Here is a 27,605-nt window from a genome sequence, read left to right as displayed (position 1 = left end):
CTTGATCATCTCCTTCAAGGTCCTCCTGTCCGAAGACAGACAGTTTTGCATTGTTGTCTCGAGCTCCCAAGGATGCTATCTTCATCCCCCCTGAGTCAGATAGTGTCCAGAGATGATACCTCCAAGTCAAAGCTGAACCACATTAGAAAGTTACTTTGGAAGAAGTTCACGCTGCCACTTCCCATGCTATAGAAGACTTCAGGCGCCAGAGCTGTCAATCCAAGATCATTCATCAGTACTATAGATTCCGAAAAGAAAAGAACCCACCCACTCGCAGTAATGGTGGGCATGTCTGATGCCCCTCTCTGAGAATAGCTTCTGCTGAGACCTTCAGAGCCCAGTAGTTAGCATCTAAAATCAGCAGGGAACTGCATTTTGCATACTGTGCCTTTACCCACAGGGATAGTCACTGAGAATATGATCTATGATGGCTCAGGTTGTCTGCCATGGGCTTATAAACTGTTGCAGACAGTTATGGGGCAGATGCCATTAAAGTCTGCAGTCTGTTCTAAACCTTTGTCCCTGGAATGGAAATGAAATGAAATGAAATTCCAGCAAGTCAGACTGGATGGGAAGGAGTGGGTGTGAGAGGGAGTTACAGAGTTACTCAGTGATTTCAGAGCCATAAAACTCAGCATAGAGGGAAAGATTATGGGTCTGAATGATGGAAAATCATTTTTTAACTATTGAGGAAATAGGGTGACCAGGTGTCCAGTTTTCGATCGAAACACCCTATCAAAAAGGGATCCCGGCTGCTCTGGTCCGCACCGCCAACCAGGCCATTAAAAGTCCAGTCAGCGGTACTGCGGGGCTAAGGCAGGCTAGTCCCTCCCTGTCCTGGGGCACCTCACTGCGCCCTGGAAGCAGCCAGCAGGTCCGGCTCCTAGACGTGGGGGCCACAGGGCTCCGCGCACTGCCCGACCACCGGCTCCGCACTCCCATTGGCCAGGAGCCAGCCAATGGAATGTGTGTGGGGGGGTCTGAGGGTGAGCGCAGTGCATGGAGCCTCTTGAACCCCCACCAGCAGGTGCCGGACCTGCTGGCCACTTCTAGGGCGCGGCAGGGAGCCAGGACAGGCAGGCAGCCTGCCTTAGCCCCACTGTGTCACTGACTGGGAGCCACCCGAGGTAAGCCTGAGCCCCAACCCCGAGCCCCAACTCCCTTCCCCCCAAACCAGAGCCCCCTCCTGCAACCCAAACCCCTCATCCCAGCCCCACCCCAGAGCCTGCACCCCCAGCCCAGAGCCCATACTCCCTCCTGCACTCCAACCCCCAGCCCTGACTCCTCCCAAACCAAGTGCCTCCTCCTGCACCCCAGAGCCCGCACTCCCAGCCCAAAGCCCTCACCCGCCCTTCACCCCAACACCCTGCCCCAGCCCAAACCAGCCTCCCACACCCTAAACCCCTCATTGCCAGCCCCACTCCAGAGCCCTCATTCCCTCCTGCACCCCAACCCCCTGTGTCAACCCACAGGCCCCTCCTGCATTCTGAATTCCTTAGCCCAACCCCCCCAGCCTGGAGCTCCCTCCTGCACTCTAAACCACTTATCCCTAGCCCTTCCCCAAAGCCAGCACCCCCAGCCCACAGCCTCCTTCCTCCCACACCCCAACCCCCTGCCTCAACCCACAGTCCCCTCCCACATTCCGAGTCCCTCGGCTCCATCCCCCAGCCTGGAGCTCCCTCCTGCACCCCAAACCCCTCATCCCCAGCCCCTCCTAGAGACCACACCCCCAGCCCAGAGCCCTCACCCCTTCTGCACCCCAACCCCCTGCCCCAGCCCATAGCCCCCTCCTGCATGCTGAACCCCTCATTTCTGGCCCTACTCCAGAGCCCGTAACCTGATTTAGAGCCCTCACCCCATCCCGCACAACACCCCCGTGCCCCAGCCCAGTGAAAGTGAGTGAAGGTGGGGGAGAGTGATCCACCAAGGGAGGGGGAATGTAGTGAGCAGGGGTGGGGCCTCAGGGAAGGGGCGCAGCTAGGGTGTTCGGTTTTCTGTGATTAGAATGTTGGCAACCCTAGGAGGAAGTAACAATTTATACTTCAGCTCCTATGTCTTGATAATTACCGTACATATGTATGCAGTACTGTATATAGGAATACAATATGTGTACATATGTATATATAGCAGGGTTTCTCAAACAGGGGTCGCCGCTTGTGTAGGGAAAGCCCCTGGCAGGCCGGGCAGGTGTGTTTACCTGCCTCGTCCGCAGGTCCGGCCAATCGCGGCTCCCACTGGCCGCGGATCGCTGCTCCGGGCCAATGGGAGCGGATTGCTGCTCCGGGCCAATGAGAGCTGCTGTAAGCGGCGTGGGCCAAGAGACTTATTGGCCGCCACTTCCAACAGCTCCCATTGGCCTGGAGCAGTGATCCGCGGCCAGTGGGAGCCGTGATCGGCTAGACCTGCAGACGGGACAGGTAAACACACCTGCCCAGCCCGCCAGGGGCTTTCCTACACAAGTGGCAACCTCTGTTTGATAAACCCTGATATATAGTAGGTGTACATGTACATGGGTACAGTTAGAGTATGTTCTGTATCTGTATGCAGAACCTATAAATAAATTGTAAGGGGCTTGTGTGGATGTACCCTTGTCCCTAAACCAAATCCTGCCCAGATTACACCCCCATTGAAATATAGGAGTCAGATCTCATTTGTGCGTGTTTTTGCAAATTACGCAAAAGGAGTTATTCCAGATTTAAGCCATCATGGGCTATAATTAGAATTTGGCCCTCTGGGTTTGCGTTTAATGTACATCAGGGAAAATTGGGCCCTCTCTGTATATGTCGCTGTACAGTAGACACAGTGGATAGAGAGCTTTTTATTTAATGTATATATATCACACATGTGGTCCATGATATCAATTGCCTCATTTCATGCAAGGATGGAATAAAGAGCATTTGTTGTGCATCATTTACTCCTTACCTGCACTAACCCATTTCCACTGCAACTTTGTGAGCATCTTCCAAACAGCTGCAATTTAGAGAGAGAGAGGGAGAGGAAAGATAATACATAAACATTTGCTTTCCCCCAAATTAAGATCAAGTAAAAATTATACTGATATGAATTCCAGGGCTAGCAGACCAATGACAAATTTAAACTTGCTTTCAGGACTAGAAACATTTATGACATCATACTGGAGAGCACTGAATCTCAGCTTTTCAGTGGTATTTAGCTGTCATCATAGAATCATAGAATATCAGGATTGGAAGGGAACTCAGGAGGTCATCTAGTCCAACTCCCTGCTCAAAGCAGGACCAATCCCCAACTAAATCATCCCAGCCAGGGCTTTGTCAAGCCTGTTCTTAAAAACTGCAAAGGAAGGAGATTCCACCAACTCCCTAGTGCTTCACCACCCTCCTAGTGAAAACATTTTTCCTAATATCCAACCTAAACCTCCCCCACTGCAACTTGAGACCATTACTCCTTGTTCTGTCATCATCTCTACCTCTGATAAGTTATAAGATTTCAGATCCTGAAATCACAGGCCCTAATCTATAGAAATACTAATTTAAACATTTTTAGATGTTTTGAAGAAGTTTTGTTCTAATTTGTAACATCAGGGACCATGTGTGGTAACTCAGATGCTGTAGCTGCATTCAAATACCGTGGTGATAGACAGACCAATGAGACAGACACACTCAAGTGGGATGTAACTTCTCCACTCATGGCTAAAGCATACATCCCAAGCTCATGTCAATGCAATTTTACACCACCACATGCCATCATGTATTTTCTCTCTCCCTCCTGTCCCTCCCACCAAGAACCAGCTGGTGTAAATTATTATAGCTTTCATTGAAGTCAGTGAAGCTATGCCTATTTACACCAGCTAAGGATCTGGCTCCATATCGCTTTAGATTTTCAAATGTCTCATTACCTATGCCTGCCAGAACTGAATCTGTTTGAACATGGAAAACACCTTCCCTGTGCTCAGAAATCAGATAAAGGTGTGAACAGGGAGTTTACTGTTACTGAATGCGTGTGCCCAAAGATAGGTATGCTCACAACTATTGCACGCAAAGCCAAGGAATCTCATTGGAAAATGAGTGTCAAAATATGGCCCAATCTTCCGGTTTGTCATATAACAAACCTCAAATATTTCTTCTTACTGTAAGCGTTTTTGGACATACACGTTGATTATCCAAATAAAATTGACCCAGGACATGTTTTTGCCTTCATCCTGTCACTCCCAATCACATTTGTGTCTCTACGAGTTTGTTGCTTGCCACTGCACACAGAGAAATGGACCAAATGTGACCAGGAGCAGAACAGAATGTCAGCAGTTAATGAAATCAGCTAGCCCTGTCCCTGACCTTTCCCAGGAAATCATCCTGTCCCATTCCCAGAGGTTGCTCTGCCTTGTATCTTGGGGAATGATGTGTTAATGGAATTGTTGGGAGATTTTATTTCTGCTTAACTAATGTAGTTGTTACAGTGTAGAAGCAAATCTTGGCACTGAAAACATCTTTAAGTGTCTCGAAAGTAGCCCAAAATGTGACAACCTATTTATGAGCTTAAAAAATAAACCAAAATCTGTAACTGTACCTTAGCGCTATCCATTGGAAAACAGTGGAATTGGCAATGGAAACTGCATCTCTGCATTGTGAAACAGCAGACAAAACTGGAGAGGCAGGCGAACCAATATGGTGAGATCATAAGTGAGCAAGAAAGGTCGAGTGCAAAGAACTTCAGGGAATCGCGAAATCAGTCCTAGAATTCACCAGCTCTGACGATTTGTGAGGTACACAAATGGAGACTAGGCTCTGACCCACCACTCTCATTTTCACTTCCAATCTAAGCACAAAAGGAAACATCCTTCTGTTAGATTGGTCCACTCTGGAATATTGCTCATCCCCCATGAAATTCACCGAGTGAAAGGCCCCCCAAACTGCTACAGTCCTCCTCCCCTCCCCCCACTCCCATTGGGGCTGTGCCTGGGAGCTGCCAGCCAGGTAGCCTCTCGGAGGTGCCTACACACCCATGCAGCCATAGGAAAGCTCTCTGTCCAAGCTCCACACAGTCGATCATGGAGGGCAGTTACACAGAGTGGGAATGGACCTCGGGATCTGTGTTTATGCAACTTCCCTGGCCTCAAACACCATATGCACATGGCAAGAAGGGACTGAGGCCAGTATTCCAGCCCATAAATAGGAATAACTGGCTTGCTGGCTGTATAAGGGGGTGGACTCCACTTCCCTCATCCTCCCATACTTCTCCCACAGAGTCCAGTTACTTGGGGCTTGTCTTCACTATGGGCTAAATGGGCACCACTGCCATCAATGCAGCAGGCATCGATTTAGTAGGTCTGGTGAAGACATGATAAGTTGATGGGGTAGTGCTCTCCTATCAACTTAGTTAATCCACCTCAATGAGAGGCAGAAGCTATGTCGATGGGCGACTATCTCCCGTTGACATAGCATGCTGTAGACACCGTGTTAAGTTGATGTTATGTTGACTTCAGTTATGTAACTTAACTAATAAATAAATAAATGGAGATATACCTATCTCATAGAACTGGAATAGACCTTGAAAGGTCATTAAGTCCAGCCCCCTGCCTTCACTAGCAGGACCAAGTACTGATTTCGCCCCAGATCCCTAAATGGCCCCCTCAGGGATTGAACTCACAACCCTGGGTTTAGCAGGCCAATGCTCAAACTAGCCTAACTTAAATAAAATTAAACCACTACTGTGGACAAGGCCTTGGTCTTTATGTAGGAGAAGGGACTTTCATGACCTATGTGCGGAACTAATGGAGCTCAGCAGCGAAATTAACTCAAGACTACCAAACTTTCTTGTCAGCTGATACTTTCTCTACTGCTGAAATAATTCTGACACTACAACAGTTATTACAGGGAGTAAATCAGCACAGCATGTCACTTCTCACTGCCTGTGATGGGCCCTCAGACGGGTCACTAAATGTGCAACTGCTCAGGTTCACACCTGCAGGTCAGTTCCATTCTCAAAAAAGGTAGCACGAGTTTTGCAGGTGCAAAATGAACCCACGAGACTAAAAAGATTCTGTCCTCAGTCCCTATTAATTTGCCAGTCATGAACCTGTGCGGATCATAAATAATAAATAAGTTATTTAGTGGTTTAAAGATGAAAAAAGGAATAGGACCTGAGACTATGCCTATCATAGCATTCCAGAATGGTGCTGGCTCTCTCTCTTAAATAGTGTATGTATTACTTTTTAAAGGCTATATAGCCCTCTTTGTTACCTACTGATTGGAAAATGGCGACAATTATCCCTGAACATAAAGGAAATCATGAGCTGTGAAATTACTGAGCGCACAACTTGCGGCTAAACAGCTCAATCTAGGGCACAAGACAACACTCTTTTAATCAGCGCAGTTTGCAGTTAGATTGAAAATATATGTTTGATGCACTGAGACCAGTTTCCGGAGATGCTGGTCAGGGTACCCATGCCCACGTTCTCAGCATCTCGCAAGAGGTGCCAAAGGCCCAGATCTTCTAAGGTATTTGGTGCCTAACTCCCATGGAAGTTAGGGGCCTAAATACCTTTGAGTCTCTGCTAAGCATGTTGGCAATGATCTGATGGGGACATCTGCACATCAGCAAATAAGAGTTTTGAATTCTTTATCTGCTGAGCTAATGAGAGCATGATGCTATAAGGTGCCAAACAGCTCACAAGATCAGGCTCCTTTGCTCCAAGTTAAGCCAATTTTCAATTGTTAAATGGCCAGGTTCAAGATTCATAGCCAGGTTACAGTTGAGGAAGGTCCGTCTATTTCCTCATTTACATTATAGACCTCCCTATTGGGGCAGAATTCACAGAGCCCACATGAGGTCTATGCAGCTTTAGGGTTGGATTTAGGTACCTACCTATTGGCAGCATGTCTGATAGCAAATGATCCTATGAGGCACAAACACAGTCACTCCCATCTCCAGTGTTTGTACCATTGTTTGAGCTACTCAAGGGCAGTTAGCACTCGGGATGCTACTTCATCTGAAGTTCTGATCATAGGGTTAAAATGGGATTCCATGAGAGTAAACACCAGGAGAGCCACATGTCTAGCCCAGTTTCCTTTCATTGGTCACTGGGTCGTGATTGTCAGGTGCTGAAAATGGCATTTACCCATGTTGAGACCAGACCAACTCCTCATCCCACCCTAAAATTTGACTCTCAGCATTCGAGAGAGTAATGGTCTGGTTCTCAGCCTAGCCTTTATCCGGCTTCTGTTTTTACTCCCACCTATTTATACATGTCAATGATCTTGACTGCACCTGCAAATCAGGTATGTAAATATCAAAACATCAATTGTACCTGCAAATAATGAGGTGCAAAATTGTGCTCATAAATATTTCCACCACCAAAATGGGAGGGTTTCCAAATCTGCCCTTCCATCTCTAATAACCAAAATGGCACTGAGAGGCATTCATCACTGAAAACAATATTTCGACTTTTAGCACAGGCCACTTAAAACACCAATTTACTCATCAGACAATTCTAAGATAGGCATAAGTCTTTACAAATGTGTTGTCTTTGTCATTAGAAAAGGCATCCTCGTCCTTCCAACTGACTGTGGTAGGGCGGATCCATAAGTGTTTTAGACAGGGATTATCCAAAAATACACAATTCTGATTCTGAGAATGAGTCATATAGGCGCTGCAATGTCACAGGGATGAGAATGGTATGATGGATCGATGTATGAGAACAAAAGAAAGAAAGAAAGAAAGAAAGAAAGAAAGAAAGAAAGAACTGACTTGGCAAACACTATGGAAACAGTATAGTTTATTGGTTAAAACATCAGACCACCTGCATTCTAGTGCTCATTCTGCCTTTGACTCACTGCATACAGGGCAAGTCAAAGTTTTACAAAGACTTCTCTTGGGATGGGCTAGTGTAACAATAATATTAGCTACCAAGGAGAGAGAACATTGTCTCTTTACAGAGAATAATGACGATGTATGTTTATGTAGTGCCTGACTCCAGACCTTGGCTCCACGGATTACACAGATTATTTCCCTTGAATGGAAATGGCTGTGGAATCTCCATCACTGGACATTTTCAATTTTTAAGAGCAGCTTAGACCTGTCAGGGATGGTCTAGTTAATAGTCCTACAATGAGTGCCAGGGACTGAACAGATGACCTCTCGAGATCCCTTCAAGTCCTACGATTCTGTGATTCTATGTAACCTTCCGTCTCAGAGAGCAGAATCTGAAACCCCAGTGGGCGCTGCCCCACTGACTGCAATCTGTTTCCCTAACCTTCCCTGAACCACAAACCCCATGGCGCCTCCTGCCCCCCCCAAACAGAGGAGTGCTCAAGGAACCCCCAAGACAGACGCTGGATCTCCTGTGTGACAGCACAGAGTGTTGTTGTGGAGACACAAGAGGATGTTGGGAGCACAGATGAATGAACCTCTACCGGAATATTTTTTTATTTTATCCAGCCTGGTTCACCTCTCCCTACTTCAAGCGATATTGTTAGTGAACAGCATAGTCACTACTTTCTTTGTGGATGTGTTAATAAGCAGCACAGCGGGTACGCACTTGATACATTTGACAGCAGCTGTGTTTTACCTGGATGATCCTGGTACATTCAGCAGCTGCATTTTCCTTGCTGTTCCATGGATGTTAGCATGCTGAGATATCTGTCTTGAGCAAAGCAGTCACTGTCTCTGAAGTGCTTTGAAAGTCCTCTGCGCTTCTTAGGTGTTTTCCCCTGCCTTGTGAAAAACAGCTGCAGTGTGGAGAGAATGTTATTGAGTCTCCAGGGTGTACTAAAGGCAAGAAATGTAATGTTTACACCTCTGAGGTGCATATGCACACATTCTCTCTCTCTTTCTCTGGCCAAGCAAATCACCACATCTTCATCGAAATTCAGGCATAAGCAAAACAGCACCAGTTTGGTTCTGATGACCATGGCCGGTATCCCAGCAGGAGAAGCAGCGTCCTTTTAGCTGCTACTGCCCCTTACTCATCCTCCCACGGGGAGTAAATCGGAGCAGCTCTAGTGATGTCAAAGGAACTAGGCTAGTTTACACCAGCCGGGAACCTAGCCCAACGTGCCTGGCTTATTCCTCCGGGGATATCTTGATACATGAAGAATACAGGAAGGAAGTGCCCAGATCCCACTGGAATTCAAAAGGAGTTGGGTATCTAACTCCCTTAGGCTCCTTGGAAAAATACCAACCTGTATCCATATGATTCCATTGTGACAGACTGACAAATCCTATTGCTTTCCTGTTTCACAAGCCTCATGCTTATTTACTCTCTCAATGAGCCCAGCAGGGAGGACTTAGTAACGCAGAAACATGAGGAATTAGATGGTAGGGAGAGATGCTGAAGCATATGAGTGCAGGAGTGTAACCAAGGCAACAGGCAACGAGATCCTGGACTCTTTCCTCTATTTCCCTTCGCTCACACTAGGGCTCGTCTATAACTGAAATGCTACAGAGGTGCTGCTGTAGCACCTCAGTGTGGACACTATGTACGCCGACAGGAGGCGCTCTCCCATCGGTGTAGTTAAACCATCTCCCTGAGAGGTGGTAGCTAGGTTGATGGAAGAATTCTTTGTGACCTAGTGTTGTCTACATACGGACTTAGGTAGGCTTAACTTCATCCCTTGGGGTATGGATCAAGCTAGTGTAGACCAGCCCTAGAACTAACTTAGTCCACAAACTCTTGCTGGAACTAGGATATTTTGAAAGGAGGTTTTCAGATAAGCATCCAGAAGTTCAGGTGTTCCTCCAACCTCTGCTGTCTAGAAGAAGGGCTGGAAATCTTAGGACAGACAGAGCTGGATAAAGGTAACCTGGGTCACTCCTGACACCACAACACAGGACTCCCTGAGGTCCTGTCCCAGAGATGCAATGTTTTGGGGCCCTCTTTTCTCCCCCAAGGATTAGCAACTGGGACATCCCAATACTTTGCCTTGCAGCTGGAGTAAATCTGCTTGGGTAGGAGGGATGGGCCAGCAGGACTTTTCTTCCCCTGTCACACACAGAGTTCTTTGTTACAGTCCTATTGGCAGGGCCTCTCAAAGTAGTGAGCAGGTCACACCTCAGTGTTGTTGTGTCAGGCTGCCCGCAGACTCAGACAGACATCATTGCATCAGATACACTCAGGTTACATTTTCAAGCTTTTATTCACAACAAGGAGGGCTAGAAACTTACTGTTTTAAGTGGAGCTAGAATTCTGATGAAATCCTATGACTCCAGACGCAGGGGCCTTAGACACAGGGCTATAAATGTTATGCCTTAACTCCAGGACCGGCACTAGTATTTTTAGCGCCCTAGGCGCATGGCCATTTCACCGCCCCTCGCGCTGGTCCCGCGGCTCCGGTGGACCTGCCGCAGTCGTGCCTGCGGGAGGTCCACCAGAGCCGCAGGAGCAGCGGACCATCTGCAGAAATGCCTGCGGCAGCTCCACTGGAGCCACAGGACCAGCGGACCCTCCGCAGGCACGACTGCGGCGGTCAACCGGAGCTGCCTGCTGCCCCCCCCCCCGGCAAAATGCTGCCCCCCAATAATCCTGGCACCCTAGGCGATTGCCTAGGCCGCCTAAATGGAAGCGCCAGCCCTGCTTAACTCAGCCCTGAAAATAGACTAGCGTCCATCCAAGATAGGTACCACTGAGGACAGGGAGTATTTCTGATCATGGTTCGAACCAGTAATTGCTGAGCCATGTTGCAAAGAAAACAAGTTAACCATGCTTTGAACTTCTAAAAGAATTGGGCTGGTTCTGAATGTGGGATGAATGCTCGGATTGGCTCCCACTTTACCCTGCCTCATACTCCAGCTAAAGCACTTATGTTTTCCATAGTGCAGGTGTAGAAGTGCACATTCGCTTTTCCATACAGGCCACACCCCAACCTGCACATGTTACTCAGACAATGCTCGGGCACCAGTCGGGTGAGCACAAAGTGCATGGATGCTTTGGCATGAACACTTATGCAGTGAGTCCTCACTGGAGTGCACTGGCTGGGATGAAGGCTGGGGTGTTTGTGCTGCAAGTACATGCCACAGCAGACAAGCATCCTGTCCAGTGCATTCAGCTCCTCAGCCTCCCTCCTCCCAAGTAGAGATCACCCTCCCAACTCTGACCTACCTGCCTAGTATAGGCAGATAGCCACATTCATTCTTCTTCCCCTGTGCAGACATTGCGCGTGTGTGTGTGTGTGTGTGTGTGTGTGTGTGTGTGTGTGTGTGTGTGTGTGTGTGTGTGTGTGTGTGTGTGTGTGTGTGAGAGAGAGAGAGAGAGAGAGAGAAAGAGAGGAGTGTTGTCTCTGGGGCAACTGACTTCATGCTATGTAGAAACTAAGCAGATGGGCTGTCTGGTATGGAAAACTGCCTGCCTAGTGTTACCCATGACGCGGGGAGGAAAGAAGTGTTTAGAAGTGGGTCTTGTCTTTGAGGAGCTGTAGCTTCCAGCAGACGCTGCCAGAGAAAGCGAAGAGGAGGATTATCAGAGAAAAGGTCAATATCATTTATAAAGGTATCAGGAGCAGATGTAATGAGGATGCTGGAGCAGAACTGCATGTCCTCAATAATAAGCATTATACGTATTAACATAGCAGGGACAAAGGCTGAGGAAGGAAATTGAAATTGATCCATGTTAAGGCTAAACATGACAAAGGGCGGCTGTGCAGTAAAGTGCAGGCCTGGAGAGAGATGCCGGAGCCACCAGGAGCAGCTTGGGAGAAGGTACATAATCTCTTAGGCAGAAGAGTAGGGAGGTCTGCACAGAGCAGCGGACGCAAAGGGGGAGACTAAACACAAAGCCAGTGGAAAACTAGCTTGAGCTCCTAAGAGGGGGTTACTCAGAGCGAGCCCTAGAAGGGAGGGGCTGTGCAGGAGGAGGCTGTTGCACCAGCTGGGGAGAACCTGAGATGAGAAGAGAGGCTAGATAAGCAGACGGCGCAACCTACATATTTCTTTCCCAAACCAGACTGTGCTGACCCAGATCCTTCTGATCTGGGAAAAGTCAACCCACCAGCAAATGCTGAACCTGATTCAGAGCTCACTTGCACCCATTTTACACTGGGGTAACTCCAATGACTTTAATTAGCCTCACCTCTGACTTACACCCATGTAAGTGAGGGCAGAATCAGTTCCTCATAGCTCATATGCAGAGAGAGTGAAAAGACTGGGATTCTTTACCTGTCAGGAGATGAGTCAGAGGCATCATGATAGAAGTATATAGAATAATGAAGAGGACAGAGCAGGCAGATTGGGAACTTCTGCTCTCTCTGTCTCACAAGAACAATGGGACCTTCAGTGAAACTGAAAAGTGGCAAATTCGAAACCGATGAAAGGAGATTCTTTTCCACGCTATGCATAATTAGCCTGTGGAACTCGCTGCCACATGATGACGCTGAGGCAAATAACTCAACGAGATGGTTATTTGGTTAGCACGAAAACCCAGAGTTACAACAGCGAATGCAGACAAACAGTTCTGGAGAGGATAAGAAGTCACATTTCAGGATTTAACCCAGTCTAACTGGTAGGGATTAGGAGGAGCCCTTCATGGGGGTAGATTATCCCACAACTGCCTGCCTATTATGGAGTTCTTAAACCTTCATATGAAGCAACTGGTGCTGGTCACTATCAGAGCCAAGAACTGGGCTTTATGGAGCCCAGGTCTGATCCAATCTGGCAGGTCCTGTGTTCCTATGCTCCAGAATCGGCCCACTGTGACAGATGATTGGTTACATTCACACTTGTAAAACACAGCTCTAGACTATGATGAAGCTAAAGGGTTGGGATTTTTAACTACATAAAATGTTTCATTTGAAGTCATTGGGCAGCATGAACAGATTAATTACAATAGTGATAGTAACAATGCTAATTAATCAGAGCTTTCCGTCTTCTTGTCTCTACAGTGGCTACGACTTTGACTATGACTACTACAGAGATGACTTCTACGACAGGTGAGCGGAGGAGCGATACAGCAGCAGTGCTGTATTCTGTATATGCTTCTCCATGAGCCACAGCCCAAAACGCTGTGCAGAGCAGAATAAAGAACAGTACAGCTGATGGAGAGAGACTTTGCAAAGGCAAGGCAGTGGAAGAAAAGAGGAGTTTTCAGATGAGGTCTGGAACCCGCTGGGGAGGTACAGGAGACAGGAAGTGCCACCAAGTGGGGTGAGACTGAGAGGTGGCCATGCTAGATAAGTAGAAGGAGCAGGGAAGAGGTGAGAGAAGGAGCCACCTCCATGTTTCCTTCCCGAAGCAGACTGAGCTAGATGGTTCTGATCTGGGTCAAGTCAAGCCATCCCTGGGAAAGGTAGGGGATGATATGTGGATAAATACCACACAAGAGGGGCATTGGATGGGAAGGTGGACAGGGGTGACTATCACACTCCACTCTGGAAATCAGTGAAGGAGGGACAAACAGACCAAAATATGTTCCTGTCTCAAGTCTGTAGCTTTTAATGTGCTGCTGTGCTCAGGCAGGGACTGCTGCTCGGCCATAAGTGCCTCCACGACTTCCACTGACTTTATTCATGCCCCCAGGTCCTCACAGGTTCAGTCCCTCTGTGTCTTGGGGTGCAAAGCGGCTCAGCAGACAGGTGCGAGGGTGTGTTTTTCTACATGGCAACCCTGGGGTAATGTCCCCCCTGTGCAGAGACAGCACAAGGCCTAGAAACCACTTAGGAACCCTTCCGCAGCAATGTAAACAAAGCCGAGCTGAGACTAGGCCTTCGGTTTTTTGGGTCCCTCTGTTACTCTCTGTGATTTCCAGAAAGGTGTGTAACGTTCACCATCAGCGGCACCTAGGCCTTGTGCTGGCTGTCTGCACAGGCAGGGAGGGAGTCTCACCCTCAGCCATGGAGCTGAACCCCCTCTCGGGAATAAAGATTCTGGGACCAGAAATGAACAAACACTTTTGCCCACCACCACACAGAGCAGGGCAGACTCCAGCTTGCTCTGCTGAAGCTGCATTGGTTCTGCAGGGAGACCAAGGAGCAAACACCTGTTTATGTCAGTAAAGGAAGCAGCTAGGACTCCTAAACAGATCCGTTGAGTTTCTACATAGTGGGCTCTGTGGCTATGCCTGGGCTGCCATCCAGCCTTCCTCTCCTTCCTCAGCTGCCTGCCTTCCCCTTCCCCCTTGCACTGCCTCTCAGGTTGCTATTCCCCCACCGGGCCTTGGGGATTCCCGTTATCCCTTGGCCTGCTCAGCGCTGCTGAAGCTAGTGGCTACTCATGTTGAAAAGATGCCATTTGGCCGGACGGGAATGGTTTGGAGGCAGAGAGGAGGGAACAGGGCATCCACCTGTCTGGATGTAGCCTTGATAAATGTCATGGCATCCCCTCTGCTCGTGTCAAATCTCACAATGGCAGAGGCCAGGCCGTGCCATGAACAATCTCAAAGGTCACTTGCCCACTCCATCCTGCCAGCTCCCTGCAACACAGAGTATAAACAGGAATGGCTGGGAGGTTGAGGGGAGGTGAGAGGAACTGCAATGGAAGGAGAAGGGAAAGAATGGAAGGGGGGAGAGGAACCAAAAATCCTTCCCCTGTAAGTGCACCTCAGCCCTTACAGGGTCCTAACCCCCTCAATTATTTCTGAGATCAAAAACCTTCAGGGGCAGGTTAACAAAACACAGTAAACAACAGACCACTGCAGTTAGTGAGAGTGATCTCAGCATGCAGAGAAACTGCCAGCATAAGGGCTGAACCGTGGACAGTCAAACTGTATGCCGGAGTCCTGGCTCCTTTCTGTCACTGAGCAGGGTGTTTGCAGTGGTGGTGCAGCCGTGTTCGTCCCAGGGTACTAGAGAGACGAGGCGCATGAGGTAATACCTTCTATTGGACCAGCTTCTGTGGGTGAGAGAGAGACAAGAAGAGCTCTGTGTAAGCTCGAAAGCTTGTCTCCCTCTCACCAACACAAGTCTGTCTAATAAAAGATATCACCTCCCTCACCTTCTCTCACTACTCATGGTGTCATGCAGCGGCTGTTCGTTTGTGTGTAGCGGCAGCAACCTCTAGTGGCATGATTCTGTACCATTCCCCTTTGTGGCTCTTGCTAGCCTCTCTCTCAAGTCCCGTTTCATGCTGAAAGTGTGGCTTTTACTCCACTGTTTGCTGACTGTAACTTGTTTTGACACACAGACTTTTTGAGTATCGAGGCCGGGTCTCTCCTGTCCCCAGGGTGGTTCCTGTGAAGCGTCCCCGGGTGACCATCCCCTTAGTCCGACGTGTAAAAGCAACGCTCCCTGTCAAACTTTTCGCCAGATCGGCTGCCATTGCAAACAGCTCTGCCAAATTAAAATGTGAGTATTATGTACAAATACAAGGGACAAGGTACAGACATCCCATCAAATCACCTGTATGTCCTGATCACTGACTGCACTAAAACAGGCACAGTAGATTATAAAACGCTGCCCCGCTGAGAAACTCCAAGCGTTTCCCAAACTCTGATCAATTAAGCCTCACAGCCCCCTTATGAGACAGATGAATGTTATTATCTCCATGCTATAGATGGGGAAACTGAGGCATGGTGCTGGAAAGCAACTTGCCTCAGTTTCCCCATCTGTAATATGGGGATAATGACACCAGCCTACTTTGTAAGGAGCTACAAGATCTCTGGATGAAATGCAGTGTGTGTCCAGGCAAGCCCTTATTCACACTTGGCTATTTTGCATACCCCATCACTCACACTCATAAAGTCAGTCTCACCCCGCCTCTCAACCCAGACTCATTGGCACAGATCTGTAATGAGGCCTCAATATTCTAAGACCTTTACTTAATATAACATGCAACATATACTGTGAAGTCTTCTAAATAATTCATGTTCCGCTGCTTTGCCAAACAAACCAAGGACGAATACCCAGGGATGCGCTGACCTTCCTTTCTTTTAAATCCTGTTGTTTCAATTTCACTCACCGATATACAGTCAGTAGTTGATAAGAGGCAAATTAAGAGAAGCTAGCAAGGTTCTGTGTTATACAAAGGGTGAAATCCTGGGAGTCAGTGGTTCCCATTGACTTCAGTGGGACCAGGATTTCACTCAAAGGATTACAAGGAGCTATGGTAAATGTATACATGCTGAAATGACCATGCACCTGGAGTCTGTGGGTAAGTCCAAGATACCATGATTCCCCATCCCAGTTAGGAATAGCACAGCCACCTGCTGACAAGTTTGAGTGAAATAAATCAAAATTGGGGGGCAGACTTTGCTACAAGTTAGGTAAGGTACAAAATGTGACCCTCCAGATATCTGCTCCAGGGGCACCAGCATGTGGGTCCTGGGCCTCTCCCTGCCCTAATCGAGTCATAATCAGCCCAAGCCTTCTCACTGGTCTCCAAAGGGAAGGGGTGAAGATGCAGGCTGGATTTCAACGGCTCCGCCTAAAATAGATGTACTAAATGTGCAACTGCATCTGTTACATCTTCCAGATTTGCTGGCAGTGCATTTGTGTATGCCATTTGGGTAGCTGTGCATCTTTCCCGTTGGGGTGCACAGCTGCCCAGTTGCTCACACATATGCCCATTGGCACATGCCATTGCAGAGTCTGCGTATATAGATCCAACATCCAAAGTCAGTTTGGAACTTTGTAATTGTCCCGGAATGTGGACTTGCAGGTCTGTGCTGGGAACATCAGCAGGCTCCTATGAGTTCTGGTATGGACAGCAGCAGCCCTGCTCCCAGACTCTGCTGGCCCAAGTGATCAAAGCTCTGTGTGCAGGAATGGAACACAGTAATTTGTTCCGAGAAAGGAAAGTTACTGTGCTGCTGGCTAATGGCGGGGTATGGGGAGTGTAACATGGAGACTGAGGAGAGTGCTGCTAGCCAGGAACTGTTTGAGGCTTACAACAGTGGTTCCCAGCCCATGCTGGCTTCATACCAGTTCCACTCAGGCCACAGCTTAACCTCCTGTTGGTACCACATCGCCCAAGGGCATGGTCAGTAACTTACAGCAGGCAGTGAAGCATGTCAGGAAGGCAGGCCAGAGGAGGAGGGAGCAGGTTACTGCTGGTACAGCAAAGAAGCAATTATCTTTTCCCAAAAGTCTCAACCTGTCCCACTTGTCAGTAGTCTGTCTTCCTTGAAAAGGGCCCCTGGCATTCCACCTGGCCCCCAGTGAATGGAACAGGCTGGCGGGCAGCCCCAGGATTTCTGTGCAATGAGTTTACATGTGTGCAAAATATTTAGACAGTTACAACAGCCTCCAGCTCTAACTCCTGTTGGGAGTGCATTGCTGGCTGCCCCAGTTACATCCATCTCATTTCCTAGTATGTCCCATTTAAGCAGTCCCCACACCGTCTCTTCAGTGACACAGGACAGTTCCTGAATTGACACCCCAGATTATCCCTGATTGCATTCCCCTCGTCCCAGTCTCTGCGAGATTCCCACATTGTTGCTGTGGCTGCCAAGCTCTGTTAGGGCTGAAGGTTTTGTGACTAATCCTAAATCTTTTTTTGGAAAAAAAAATCACACTCTAATATGTAAAATAACGACGTGGAATAAAGCCTGTCTTTCTCCCTCTCTTCTTTGAAGTGAAATGCAATGAGCTGCAGACAATTAAAACCGAGCTGACACAGATCAAATCCAACATTGATGCTCTTTTGGGCAGATTGGAGCAGATTGCTGAAGAACAGAAATCATCCACAGGTCAGTTAACTGCACATAATGGCACTGAGAGAGGGCAAAGAGCTCAAACGCAGCGCAGCCCATTTCAAAGCCAGTTATTTCGACTTTGCAGGCCATTCTTGGGGAGCTTGAGGCCTGTGTTCTTGTACTGGCTGTTACTTTAAATTATTACCACTTTCCAACATGCTGTGTAGCACCTAGAGCATGCTGGGTACCCTACAGACCAAAATGGAGATGAGGTGCCTGCCCGGAGGAGTTCAAATCCATATTTCTGCTAAATGGTTGAAATTGTCACACACACTGTCTTTATGTGTTTCTGGTGTACATTCAGTTTTGCCTGAAGTTGAAATCCACAACTTTGTGGGATTTATGCTTCAGAACTGAACCATGTTTGAGTGAAGACTCAATCCATGCTCACTCAAAAGTTGTCCTATTTCAAGCAAAAAAGGAAGGAAAAAAAGAAATGGTATGTTTCCCCTGCCCCATCCACAAATCTGGACCCCCTTAAAAATCACAACAAAACGTGGTAAATCTTGATTCTGAAATCCAGCACTGCCAACCCCAAGAGTTTCAGAAAGCATGTCAGGTCCCCAGAAATCATGAGCTTGACTTTTAAATCAGGAAATTTCAAAAATAATGAATTGGGGGGGGGGGGCGGGAGTTCCTAATTTTCAGGTTTCTGAGCCCTGGGGATACACTAGTGTCATGTTTTCAAGCTTTTCTGTGCAACCAAGTGTCATAACCTTAGTCCCAGATTTGGACCTTAGCGTCCAAAATATGGGGGTTAGCATGAAAACCTCCAAGCTTAGCTACCAGCTTGGACCTGGTACTTGCTGCCACCACCCAAAAAAATTAGAGTGTTTTGGGGCACTCTGGTCCCCCTGAAAAAACCTTCCCTGGGGACCCCAAGACCCAAATCCCTTGAGTCTCACAACAAAGGGAAATAATCCTTTTTCCCTTCCCCCCTCCAGGTGCTCCTGGAGAGATACACAGACACAAGCTCTGTGAATCTAAACAGAGGGAGTCCACCCTCTGTAATTCCAATCCTGGAAACAAAAGCACTTTCCTCTTCACCCAGAGGGAATGCAAAATCAGACTAGTAAATCTAACACACACAGATCTCCCCTGATTTCTTCCTCCCACCAATTCCCTGGTGAGTACAGACTCAATTTCCCTGAAGTAAAGAAAAACTCCAACAGGTCTTAAAAGAAAGCTTTATATAAAAAGAAAGAAAAATACATACAAATGGTCTCTCTGTATTAAGGTGACACAATACAGGGCCAATTGCTTAAAAGAATATTGAATAAACAGCCTTATTCAAAAAGAATACAAATCAAAGCACTCCAGCACTTATATTCATGCAAATACCAAAGAAAAGAAACCATATAACTTACTATCTGATCTCTTTGTCCTTACACTTAGAAACAGAAGACTAGAAAGTAGAAACTACTTCTCCAAAGCTCAGAGAAAGCAGGCAGACAGAAAAAAAAGACTCAGACACAAACTTCCCTCCACCCAGAGTTGAAAAAATCCGGTTTCCTGATTGGTCCTCTGGTCAGGTGCTTCAGGTGGAAGAGACATTAACCCTTAGCTATCTGTTTATGACACCAAGATGGCTAGAAACAAACTTTCCACTTTAAAAGAAAACTGAGATGCTTACACATGGCCAAATATTTAGAGACATTTAGGTACCTAAAGATACAGAGAGGTGCCTAAATGCCTTTTAAAGTATGGGCGCTTTTAAAAATCCTGCTATCCGCCATTGCATTGTTAGGTGTCTAAACACCTTTGACAATGTAGCTCATCATCACATGATTCCAGGAGCTGGGGCTTCAAGTATCATGAGACTTGTGATAAAATTGTGAGAATTGGCAATGCTGAGTCATCCTTTCAAATTTCATTGCTAAATGGTCCTATGCCTCCAGTCCCTGCTAACCCTCCCAGTTGGGTTGGCATTTAGGGTTGCCAGTTTTGGTTGTATGTATTCTGGGAGGTTTCATCACATGACATAATCTTTAATTAAAAATTAATCTTTAATTCCTGGAGACTCCAAGGCAATCCTGGAGGGTTGGTAAAGATTTGGATATGCATGCCCAGTAACCTTGACCTGGCTCTCAAGGGTGTCTTGAGCCATATTGCTGGCCAGGTTGGAAAATATTTTCACCGCCACCGCTCCCCAGTGGCTGAGCTGAAAACAGAACCAAAACAAACCACCCAACAAACCCCACAGCTGGCCAATCAGCTGAGAAAAATAACAGTGAAAAAGGCTGGCCAATCAGAGCAGACCAAAATTAAAAAAAAAGGCACAGCACAACAGCGCCCCCTGGAAGTTGGTGCCCAGTGCAACAGCCCTGCTCACCACTAGAGCTGGCTCTGCTGAGTTGGTTTAGCTTGAGGCAGAGTCAATGTCCATCTAAGCACTCTGATCTCGCTTGCTTTTACTTTTAACAATTCAGGCCCCAGTCCTGCAAAGACTTACACAGGGGGTTAACCGCACTGCAAATAGCCCCATTGACTTTAAAGGGACAAGTCAAGTCAAGCAGGCATCTGAATCTTTGCATGGCCAGAACTCCAGTCTAGGGGAAGCATGCTGCCAGCCATAGGCACTAATCGATTTCACCATCAGAGTTAGTAGCCGAGACAGCCAACTTCTTCGCCCAAGGAGTAAGATTCCAAATCCTAAAACAGACGATATAACCCGGGCGGCTGGTAAAAACCCTGACTGTCAGCGTGCAGTATAAGTGCCCAGGCTGCAGTGCCTTAGTCTATTTGTATTCCTCACAGGACAGGGCATGGCGATTCCAGCTCTGGCGGGGAGAGCTGTTTTACTCGACTGGTTTACTGTATTATATTTTTCAAAGTTAAAACACTAAGGCATGGAATTCTCCCCTATGAAGAGGTCAAGCACATGGGCTAGTCACCGCTTCTTAAAGCCTGTATGAGGACTTGGGTGGTGCAGAGGGTGAATTTAAGTGTACAAACTTCAGGAGCATGTTGGTGTTGGAAAATAGGCCCTTTGTAGCTCAGCCTGAGCTACTGGAATGTAGACGACTCCTGCTCTGATTCCCATGGATCATGGAAAACGGGGGATAATGCTCAAAACATCCGCAGCTGTGGAGCTGGGTGATTCACAGATTAGCTAAGAGGACATGGAGCCTGCTATCCTTCTATTTTGCTGGTTCAAATCCAGCCCAGGCTGGTAGTGTAATGACTGACAGTTATGAGGAGCTATAAGGTGGGTTTCAGTGGACAGGCATCCACCCCACAAAATCACCAGTGAAGATTGAATGGGACCCTCATCCTCATTTGTGGAAATGGTTGCTGAAGGTCAGAGCTGAGTCACTGGATCCAGTTCTCACACACACACACACACACACACACCGGTGTGGGCCAGTTGCACCCGAGTGAGTGGAGTTATCCCAGTATGGGAAGAGACGCAGACCCATTGTTTATAAAATAGCTCCTCGTGGGCTCTGTATATTTGACCCCCATCGGACTATTCTCTTCCATTTCCTCTGCATCCCCCTGACCTTGCTGCCCCGGCTCCTGTCTCTCAGAGATACGAAAGAAGGCAGATGGGAACAAAAGCGAGATCTCCCAGGACGACACAGCATCAGAGGCAGAAATCACCACGGAGGAGCCGCTGAACGGGGAGGAGGGAGAAGAGGAGGGACTCACGCGAGATGACTGTGAAGACGAACTGGTAAGCAGCAATGGGAGAGGTGCCCCCGCCCTGCTAAGGGCATTAATCAACCTGCTCTAATTTTACTGGTGCTTATTAAAACCACTGGAAAAAGTCATTTTTCCTTCTTAAAAATAAATCACTATCTTTAATGCTGTGATTGTTTGCAGCTGTATTCCCCTACCCCAGCCCTTCCTCCATGATGGAAAAGCGTTACATTATGCTGTACGCAGAGATGCTGAAGAAAAATGGCTAGCCTTGAACATTCAGGCCATGTTTATTTGTGCTTTTGTAGCAATTAATCCCTAGTTTGTACAAATTGCTTTGCTCCGTAATAAATGATTCTGAGATATGTTGGAATATGTAGCACAGATACATCATTACAGCACCGCGTTCATAACAATTTGCATTTGCATCATCCAGACCGAGCCCAAATTCCCAAAGCAGGTTGCAAAGTCTATAGAAGCAGTCCCTTCACCCACCACTGAAATGTGGCTACCTCTGGGGAATTTCGGCAGCTGTTTCTCAGCACAGGTCTTGGGCCTCAACCCAGAAAAACACTGACACATGCTTAACTTTAAGCATGTGGGCTCTGATTCAGGAAAGCACTGAAGCACACACTTATGCCCATCCCAGCTAAAGGCAGCACTTAAGCAAGTGCTTAACTTTACATGTGTTTAAGTTCCATTGACTTCAGTGGGATTGAAACACGTGCTTAACATGAAGGACATGTTTAAGGCTATGCTGTATGGATCTGGGGTTGTGACTACTCCTATTGAAGCCAATTGGGCTATTCACATGCTTAAAGTTAAGCACGTGCTTAAGTGCTTGGCGAGATCAATACCCTGCTTAGATACTACCATGACAGGAGCTTTTGCAATGCATATTATAATTAGAGAAAGCTCAATTGTTTTCCCCAAATTAAGGATAAAGCAAGACTCTGATAATGAACACACACAGTCCTCTAACTTGGTGAAAAAGTTCTCAAAGGCCCTGCCGCTTGTCAGGCTGCATCTTACCACCAGGTGGCATTCTCTCACAAACTTTAAGAAAAATCACAAAAGTCATTTTCAAGATATTTTGATCCCTACCTTGCAATGTTTGAACATTTCTGGAATAACTTCCAATGGTTTTTTTGGCTTCTTACATTCCATGTATCCTCTGACTTACAAACATCAGAACTAGAGCCAGGTTAAATTTTTCATCTGAAACTTTTTTTTGCTGAACATGCAGATTCAGGTCAACTGAAATATTTCATGAATTCATGTTGATTTCGACAAACTGTTTTGGTTGAAAAAAAGCCTATAAAAATTCTGAAAAAAAAATCAAAATGTTTCAATTTTTCTGTGCAAAATGACTTTTTGTTCAGAAATGGACTCATTTTAAAAAATAGTATAGTTTAAAAAAGGTGGAAAATGAAGCAAAGCATTCTGTTTCATGTTGAATATAACGTTGCTTTCGACCTGAAACAAATGATTTTTTTTTTTGGTTTTCCAAAAATTTCAAAAAACAATTGTTTCGGGTCAGCTCAAACCAAACAATTAAAAAAAATTTTTTTTTTTAAACAGCTTGTGAACCGAAAAAACAGTTAGTCACACCACTTTAACCAGAACAGCCCTCATCTGTTGGTGTCCCTGAAGACTGGGGCCTTTTATTATTTTTTCCCAGAAGTCTCTCATACCTAAAAAAGTTATTCACCCTCTGTTCTGATTTATAGGGTTGCCACCTTTCTAATTTCTGGTAACCGGACCCCTCAGGCACTGCCCCTGCTCTGCCTCTTCTCTTGAGCCTCCCGCACCCCCTTCGCCACCTCTCCCCCCAGACACTTCACCTCTTCCCGCAAGGCCTGGCCCCCATCACCCGCGCCTCTCCCTCCTCTCCTCATTGCTTGCTGCATTCTCTCAAGGAGCCTGCCTGCAGGTAGGAGGCAGCCCTGGCTGAGCAGGGTCTGGCATGGGTTAATGACCTGGTGCCTCCCCCACCCCTGCAGTAACCAGACTTTTGGTTTGGGTGCCATTTAGGGTTGCCAGGTCCCCAAAAACCAGGCACCTGACAACCCTAAATGGCACCCAGACACAGAAGCCAAAACCCAGACTGTCTGGGTGAAAGCCAGATGGATGCAAACCTAGTTCAGATGGGCTACATATCTTAAACTGGATCTTCCTGTGCGTGTACAGCACCTTGCACAATGAGGCCTTGATTCTGACTGGAGCCTCGGTTCTCTACTGCAATAAGAATCGGCACTTCTATCACCGCCGCTTCATTCTTCAGCAACCAGCCGCCGAATGAAGAGCAGGACATGCCACCCCTTTTTGTTGGCTGCCCCAAGCACCTGCTTGCTGCGCTAGTGCCTGGAGCCGGCCTTGCTCCCTGGACAAGAGCAGACCACATATGCCGAGTGGGGGGGATAGAATCTGGCAGTACAGATGCAGGTCCATTGAGGTCCCAGCACCCTCCACACTATCCTGGGGTCCCATATTCTAATCAGGAACCCCTGAGCCAGTCATGCATGGACAGGAACCCCTCAAATGACCAGCATCATCACACAGGAAACACCATTTATGTGGTGCTTTAAAACCAGGTTCAGGGCTGTTTAGAACCACCTAAACCTAGTGCCGGAATGACCTAACATATTTCACATCTGGGTTCTTGCTTACTAACAGGAGAAACTCCCATCCCTTAATGGGAGAGATCAGACACTGGTGTCTCACTGTGAAGGAAGGGGGGACATTACAGGAGTAAACAAGGGAAAAACTTGAACAAAAGATTCCTTGACCCGGAGTTCTTCCGGTACCAAATGATTCACAAACTGCTCCTCGGCCAGGAAAATCGCTACAGATTTTTTCATTCAAGAGGCATTTTTTATATTAGCAGAGCCAATAACCTCACGTACACTCAGCAACACAGGCTCCCCAGTGCAGGAGACAGCACACCAAACCCAGTGCTTGCAGGTCAAACCACTAAACCCATTTGAAGCTTATCCCCTGAACCTGATCTGAACCCCCCCCCCCATGCCCAAGGAGAAGCGAGGGATCCAACAACACCCCTAAAACAATGAAACGGCAAGTAACAAAACAGAAACAAACAAAGACTAACAGAAGCCCAGTTAGTGTGCACAGCATGTAACAAACACAGCAACACCCTGAAAAGCTCCCACCATCCCGAGAGAGCGAGATCTGTGGTCAGAGCCCTCCCCGAGGTGGTAGGAGCCCCAGGATCCAGTCTCCCTGTTCCAATGACTCTAATCATTTACCCAGAATGCAACAGCTTCAACAGGAAAGACTGAGAGGCCACAAACAACAAGTAACCACTTGTAGGATTTGGCCTTTTGTTATGTTCCCTGCATGCTTTCGGTGCTGTGCGTGAATATCCATGCTAGGGACTCTTTCTGTTGCTGCTCCCCAGTGACATTATATATTCCATCCATGTTCCTGGATGATTTGACATCTTCCCCACCCTCCATCTCTTCCACCATGGTCTGAGCTAATCATTGAACTCCCTGTGCTGGAACAGCCCTGGAGGAGAAATGTTGATTTCCTGTTTCTGTTTCTTGTTGCCTTTTCCCTCCCGCCAGGACAATAGCCATTACACAGATGTGGAAGATGCCAGCCTACAGTAACCAGGTAGAGCTAGTGCAGCTCTCAAGTCTCCAAGGGTTGCATGCTGGATTCGGGGGAAACGTTTCCCCCTTATGTATCTTAGCTGCTTTGGAAGATGTGTCTCCCCACAAACACTGTGCATTTTCCTAGCACCAAGCCTGGCTGCTCAGCTGGGCTCTGGATTGACCCCCAAGTGCATCTCCTAAATCACAAGGAGAGTGATGCTCCTGTTTTTCTCCCTCCTCTCTCCTAGTAGCACGTTCAGAGCAGTGATGAACATCAGTGTAAGGAGAGCACGAGGTTATATCCTGGACTGGCATGCTGAGCCGGACAAGCATAAAATGCAGGGCTGCTGTCATCTCTGCCTGGCATTCCAAAGGAGAAACATGAACTGACATCTTCAACCCATCTATAAAGCAAAAACGAAAACCAGTCATCCAAGTGGATCCCTGTTCCTCAGAGACCTGCTGCCGGCCTGGGCAGTGGACAAACACATGCTCCATGACCGTCACTGACCACACTCTGGGATGGAGGTTGTATTATAAAATGAATCGGGGACATTTTAGAGCTGTCCTTAGGGGCGGGAAGAGATAGCTAGTCGTAATCCAATAAAGAATTTAGTTCCTGAGGTAGGAGGGGGCCGGCGTTTTTGTTAATTGCGGAAATGAGTATGTTGGTCTGGACAATTTGTAGTTTCACACATATGATCCTGTTCATGAATGGGGCAGAGGGACCCCTTTCCTCCCCAGACCGATCACCTCGTTCTGAGTCCTTTTCATCCCATGAGCCACCTTGGATGCACAGTCACCTCCGAGTATAAGGGAATCGGTAGCATGCCTCTTGTCGCACGCTGGGCTCCTTGGACCAGCATGTCAGCACAAAGAGAGAGAAGGAAGCCATCGACAGGAAAATAAGTGGGCCAGAGCAGCAGAAACAAAGCACCTTTAGTCTTCAGAGGTCTGGTTTCTTAGCCATCTGGCTGACAATGCGTAACTAAAGGGTAAACAGGCAAACAGTCACTGTGGACTAAGGGGGTGTGGGTGAAAGTGGACCCAGGTGGTTAGCGTGAGACCCTTTTATTGGACAATCAAACAGTTCAGACTGAGGGGTGCAATGCCACCTCTTCCCCTCCGGCCCAGCACCCGCGCATGGTTCAGCAGGCAACTCAATCCCCGATAGCAGCATGGTCATGCACAATCCCTCGCGCCAGCCCCCTTTTGGGCCTTCAAGGTCTGGCTGGGAGGTGGTGCTGGCGGAATGAGCTGGTCCCTGCACCAGACCCCGCAGGCTGCTCTCCACATCGCTGTGTATTGCAATGGGGCTGGGGGTGCAGTAACTCGCCTGAGCGTAAAAGGCTTGTGAGGGTTAGTGTCCAGCATGCTGGGCCTGAGGGAATTAGAGCATCCGCTTTCCTCCCCACCCCGAATTCACACTGCCCTTAGCCCACTCACAGCCCAGAAGACAAAGGTCAGCAGCAGACATGGGTGGTTTCTTCAAAGGAAAGTCTGTAAAAGGACCCCCCACTTTTCCATCTGTTGCATGGTCAGATTCCCTCTTTATTGGGCCTATTCTTAGTCTCTGGCTTCACAGGTTGATGGGGCTGAGACTCAATCTACACTGCCACACCAACTGGAGGCCCCCCTCACCCTCCCGAGTGCCGCCCAAGTCTTAACAAACTCCAAGAAACAGGATGACACAAAGAACCACAGAGAGCTGCTCGAACAGTTTCCCAGCGGCCTCCTGGTTTCTGCTCCAGCACTCAAACCCAGGCCTCACACAGAGTCTTTAGGAGGGAGACAGAGTGGAAAGCAAACCATGGCGCCATGCTTCCCTCTCTGAAAGAGCCTGGCCTGCTCATAAGCATGGCTTTTGAAGCACAATGTTTTACTTGCATTTCTTCGTTGGAAATAATCATGAGGGCTAAAAGGGACGAACATCCTTTTCTTTTCCTTCTCCTCTTCCTTCCATGTTTCAGTTCCAGTACCATGTTTGTCCATTGTGCTGTGCCGAGCCATTGTAGCATTGTTGTCTAGGCTTTGAGAGATGAGCTGCAATTTTTGCTATGAACTGACCATGATGCTGATATGTGGGAAGAAGGTGGCCTTGTATATAAAATCCTGTATAATAAAAAAGGGGAAATTACTCCACCTCTGCTGTCCTCTCGCTCACCTTTTCAGGATCACTGGGCCCCAGCTGGTGTTTCTGGATTCACTCTTTCCTGTTTCATCTCTGCCAATGGGTTTGCTATGCCTGGGATGATGCAGTCTGTTGGGTTGAACAAAGCTCTTCTGGATTTGAGGATGTTTTGTCTGTAAGACCCTGATTCTGTTCCATATAGAGATCCACTCAGTGCAGGATACCAGGGAGGAGCCCTCCAGGAACCAGTTACAGCTCCCTGGATCTCATGGCACATCTGCACTGGCCCCCAACCCCAACAGGTTCGAACAGGCTGAGTGCTGCTCTAACTTATGCCAACCAGCAATGGCTACAAATGGTCTCTAAGCAAGTATTGCTAGTTCATGATTTTATTGAGAATCTCATGACATATGGGGTTCTTCTTAAAGTCCCACCTCCTGGAGATATATGAATAGGTGAGACTCTCATCTTGCATTTTTTTTTAAAAAGGTAAGTCTGTAGGCCTCTGGGTTGCAGAGAAAAGCTTGAGTGAATGAATCAAAAGCCACCTAAAGATTCAGAAACCAGAAGGCAAATACAAAGAACCCAAAATGTATTATTATTTTTAATAATCTCAAAACAATCT

General features: G+C 47.5%; 1 protein-coding gene across 5 annotated transcripts in view; it reads left to right on the top strand.

The window, feature by feature from the left end:
- The window catches only part of RALY (RALY heterogeneous nuclear ribonucleoprotein), a 272,414-nt gene extending 245,428 nt beyond the window's left edge, over positions 1-26,986 (top strand). For 3 of the 5 annotated variants that reach the window (XM_030533612.1, XM_030533614.1, XM_030533613.1), the window contains 5 exons: positions 12,846-12,893; positions 15,082-15,242; positions 17,471-17,584; positions 21,121-21,266; positions 25,101-26,986. In XM_030533612.1, the coding sequence (XP_030389472.1) occupies positions 12,846-12,893; positions 15,082-15,242; positions 17,471-17,584; positions 21,121-21,266; positions 25,101-25,169 (538 nt within the window). In that variant the 3' untranslated portion in view covers positions 25,170-26,986. Of the gene's footprint in view, positions 1-12,845; positions 12,894-15,081; positions 15,243-17,470; positions 17,585-21,120; positions 21,267-21,415; positions 22,505-25,097 lie in introns of those variants that run through there. The other 2 variants (XM_030533616.1, XM_030533615.1) reach the window with 2 other exon arrangements.
- Positions 26,987-27,605: the final 619 nt, after the last annotated feature.

The sequence above is a fragment of the Gopherus evgoodei genome, chromosome 14 (genome assembly GCF_007399415.2).
Source record: "Gopherus evgoodei ecotype Sinaloan lineage chromosome 14, rGopEvg1_v1.p, whole genome shotgun sequence".
NCBI classification, from domain to species: domain Eukaryota; kingdom Metazoa; phylum Chordata; order Testudines; family Testudinidae; genus Gopherus; species Gopherus evgoodei.
This window is presented reverse-complemented; position numbering and strand designations above follow the sequence as displayed.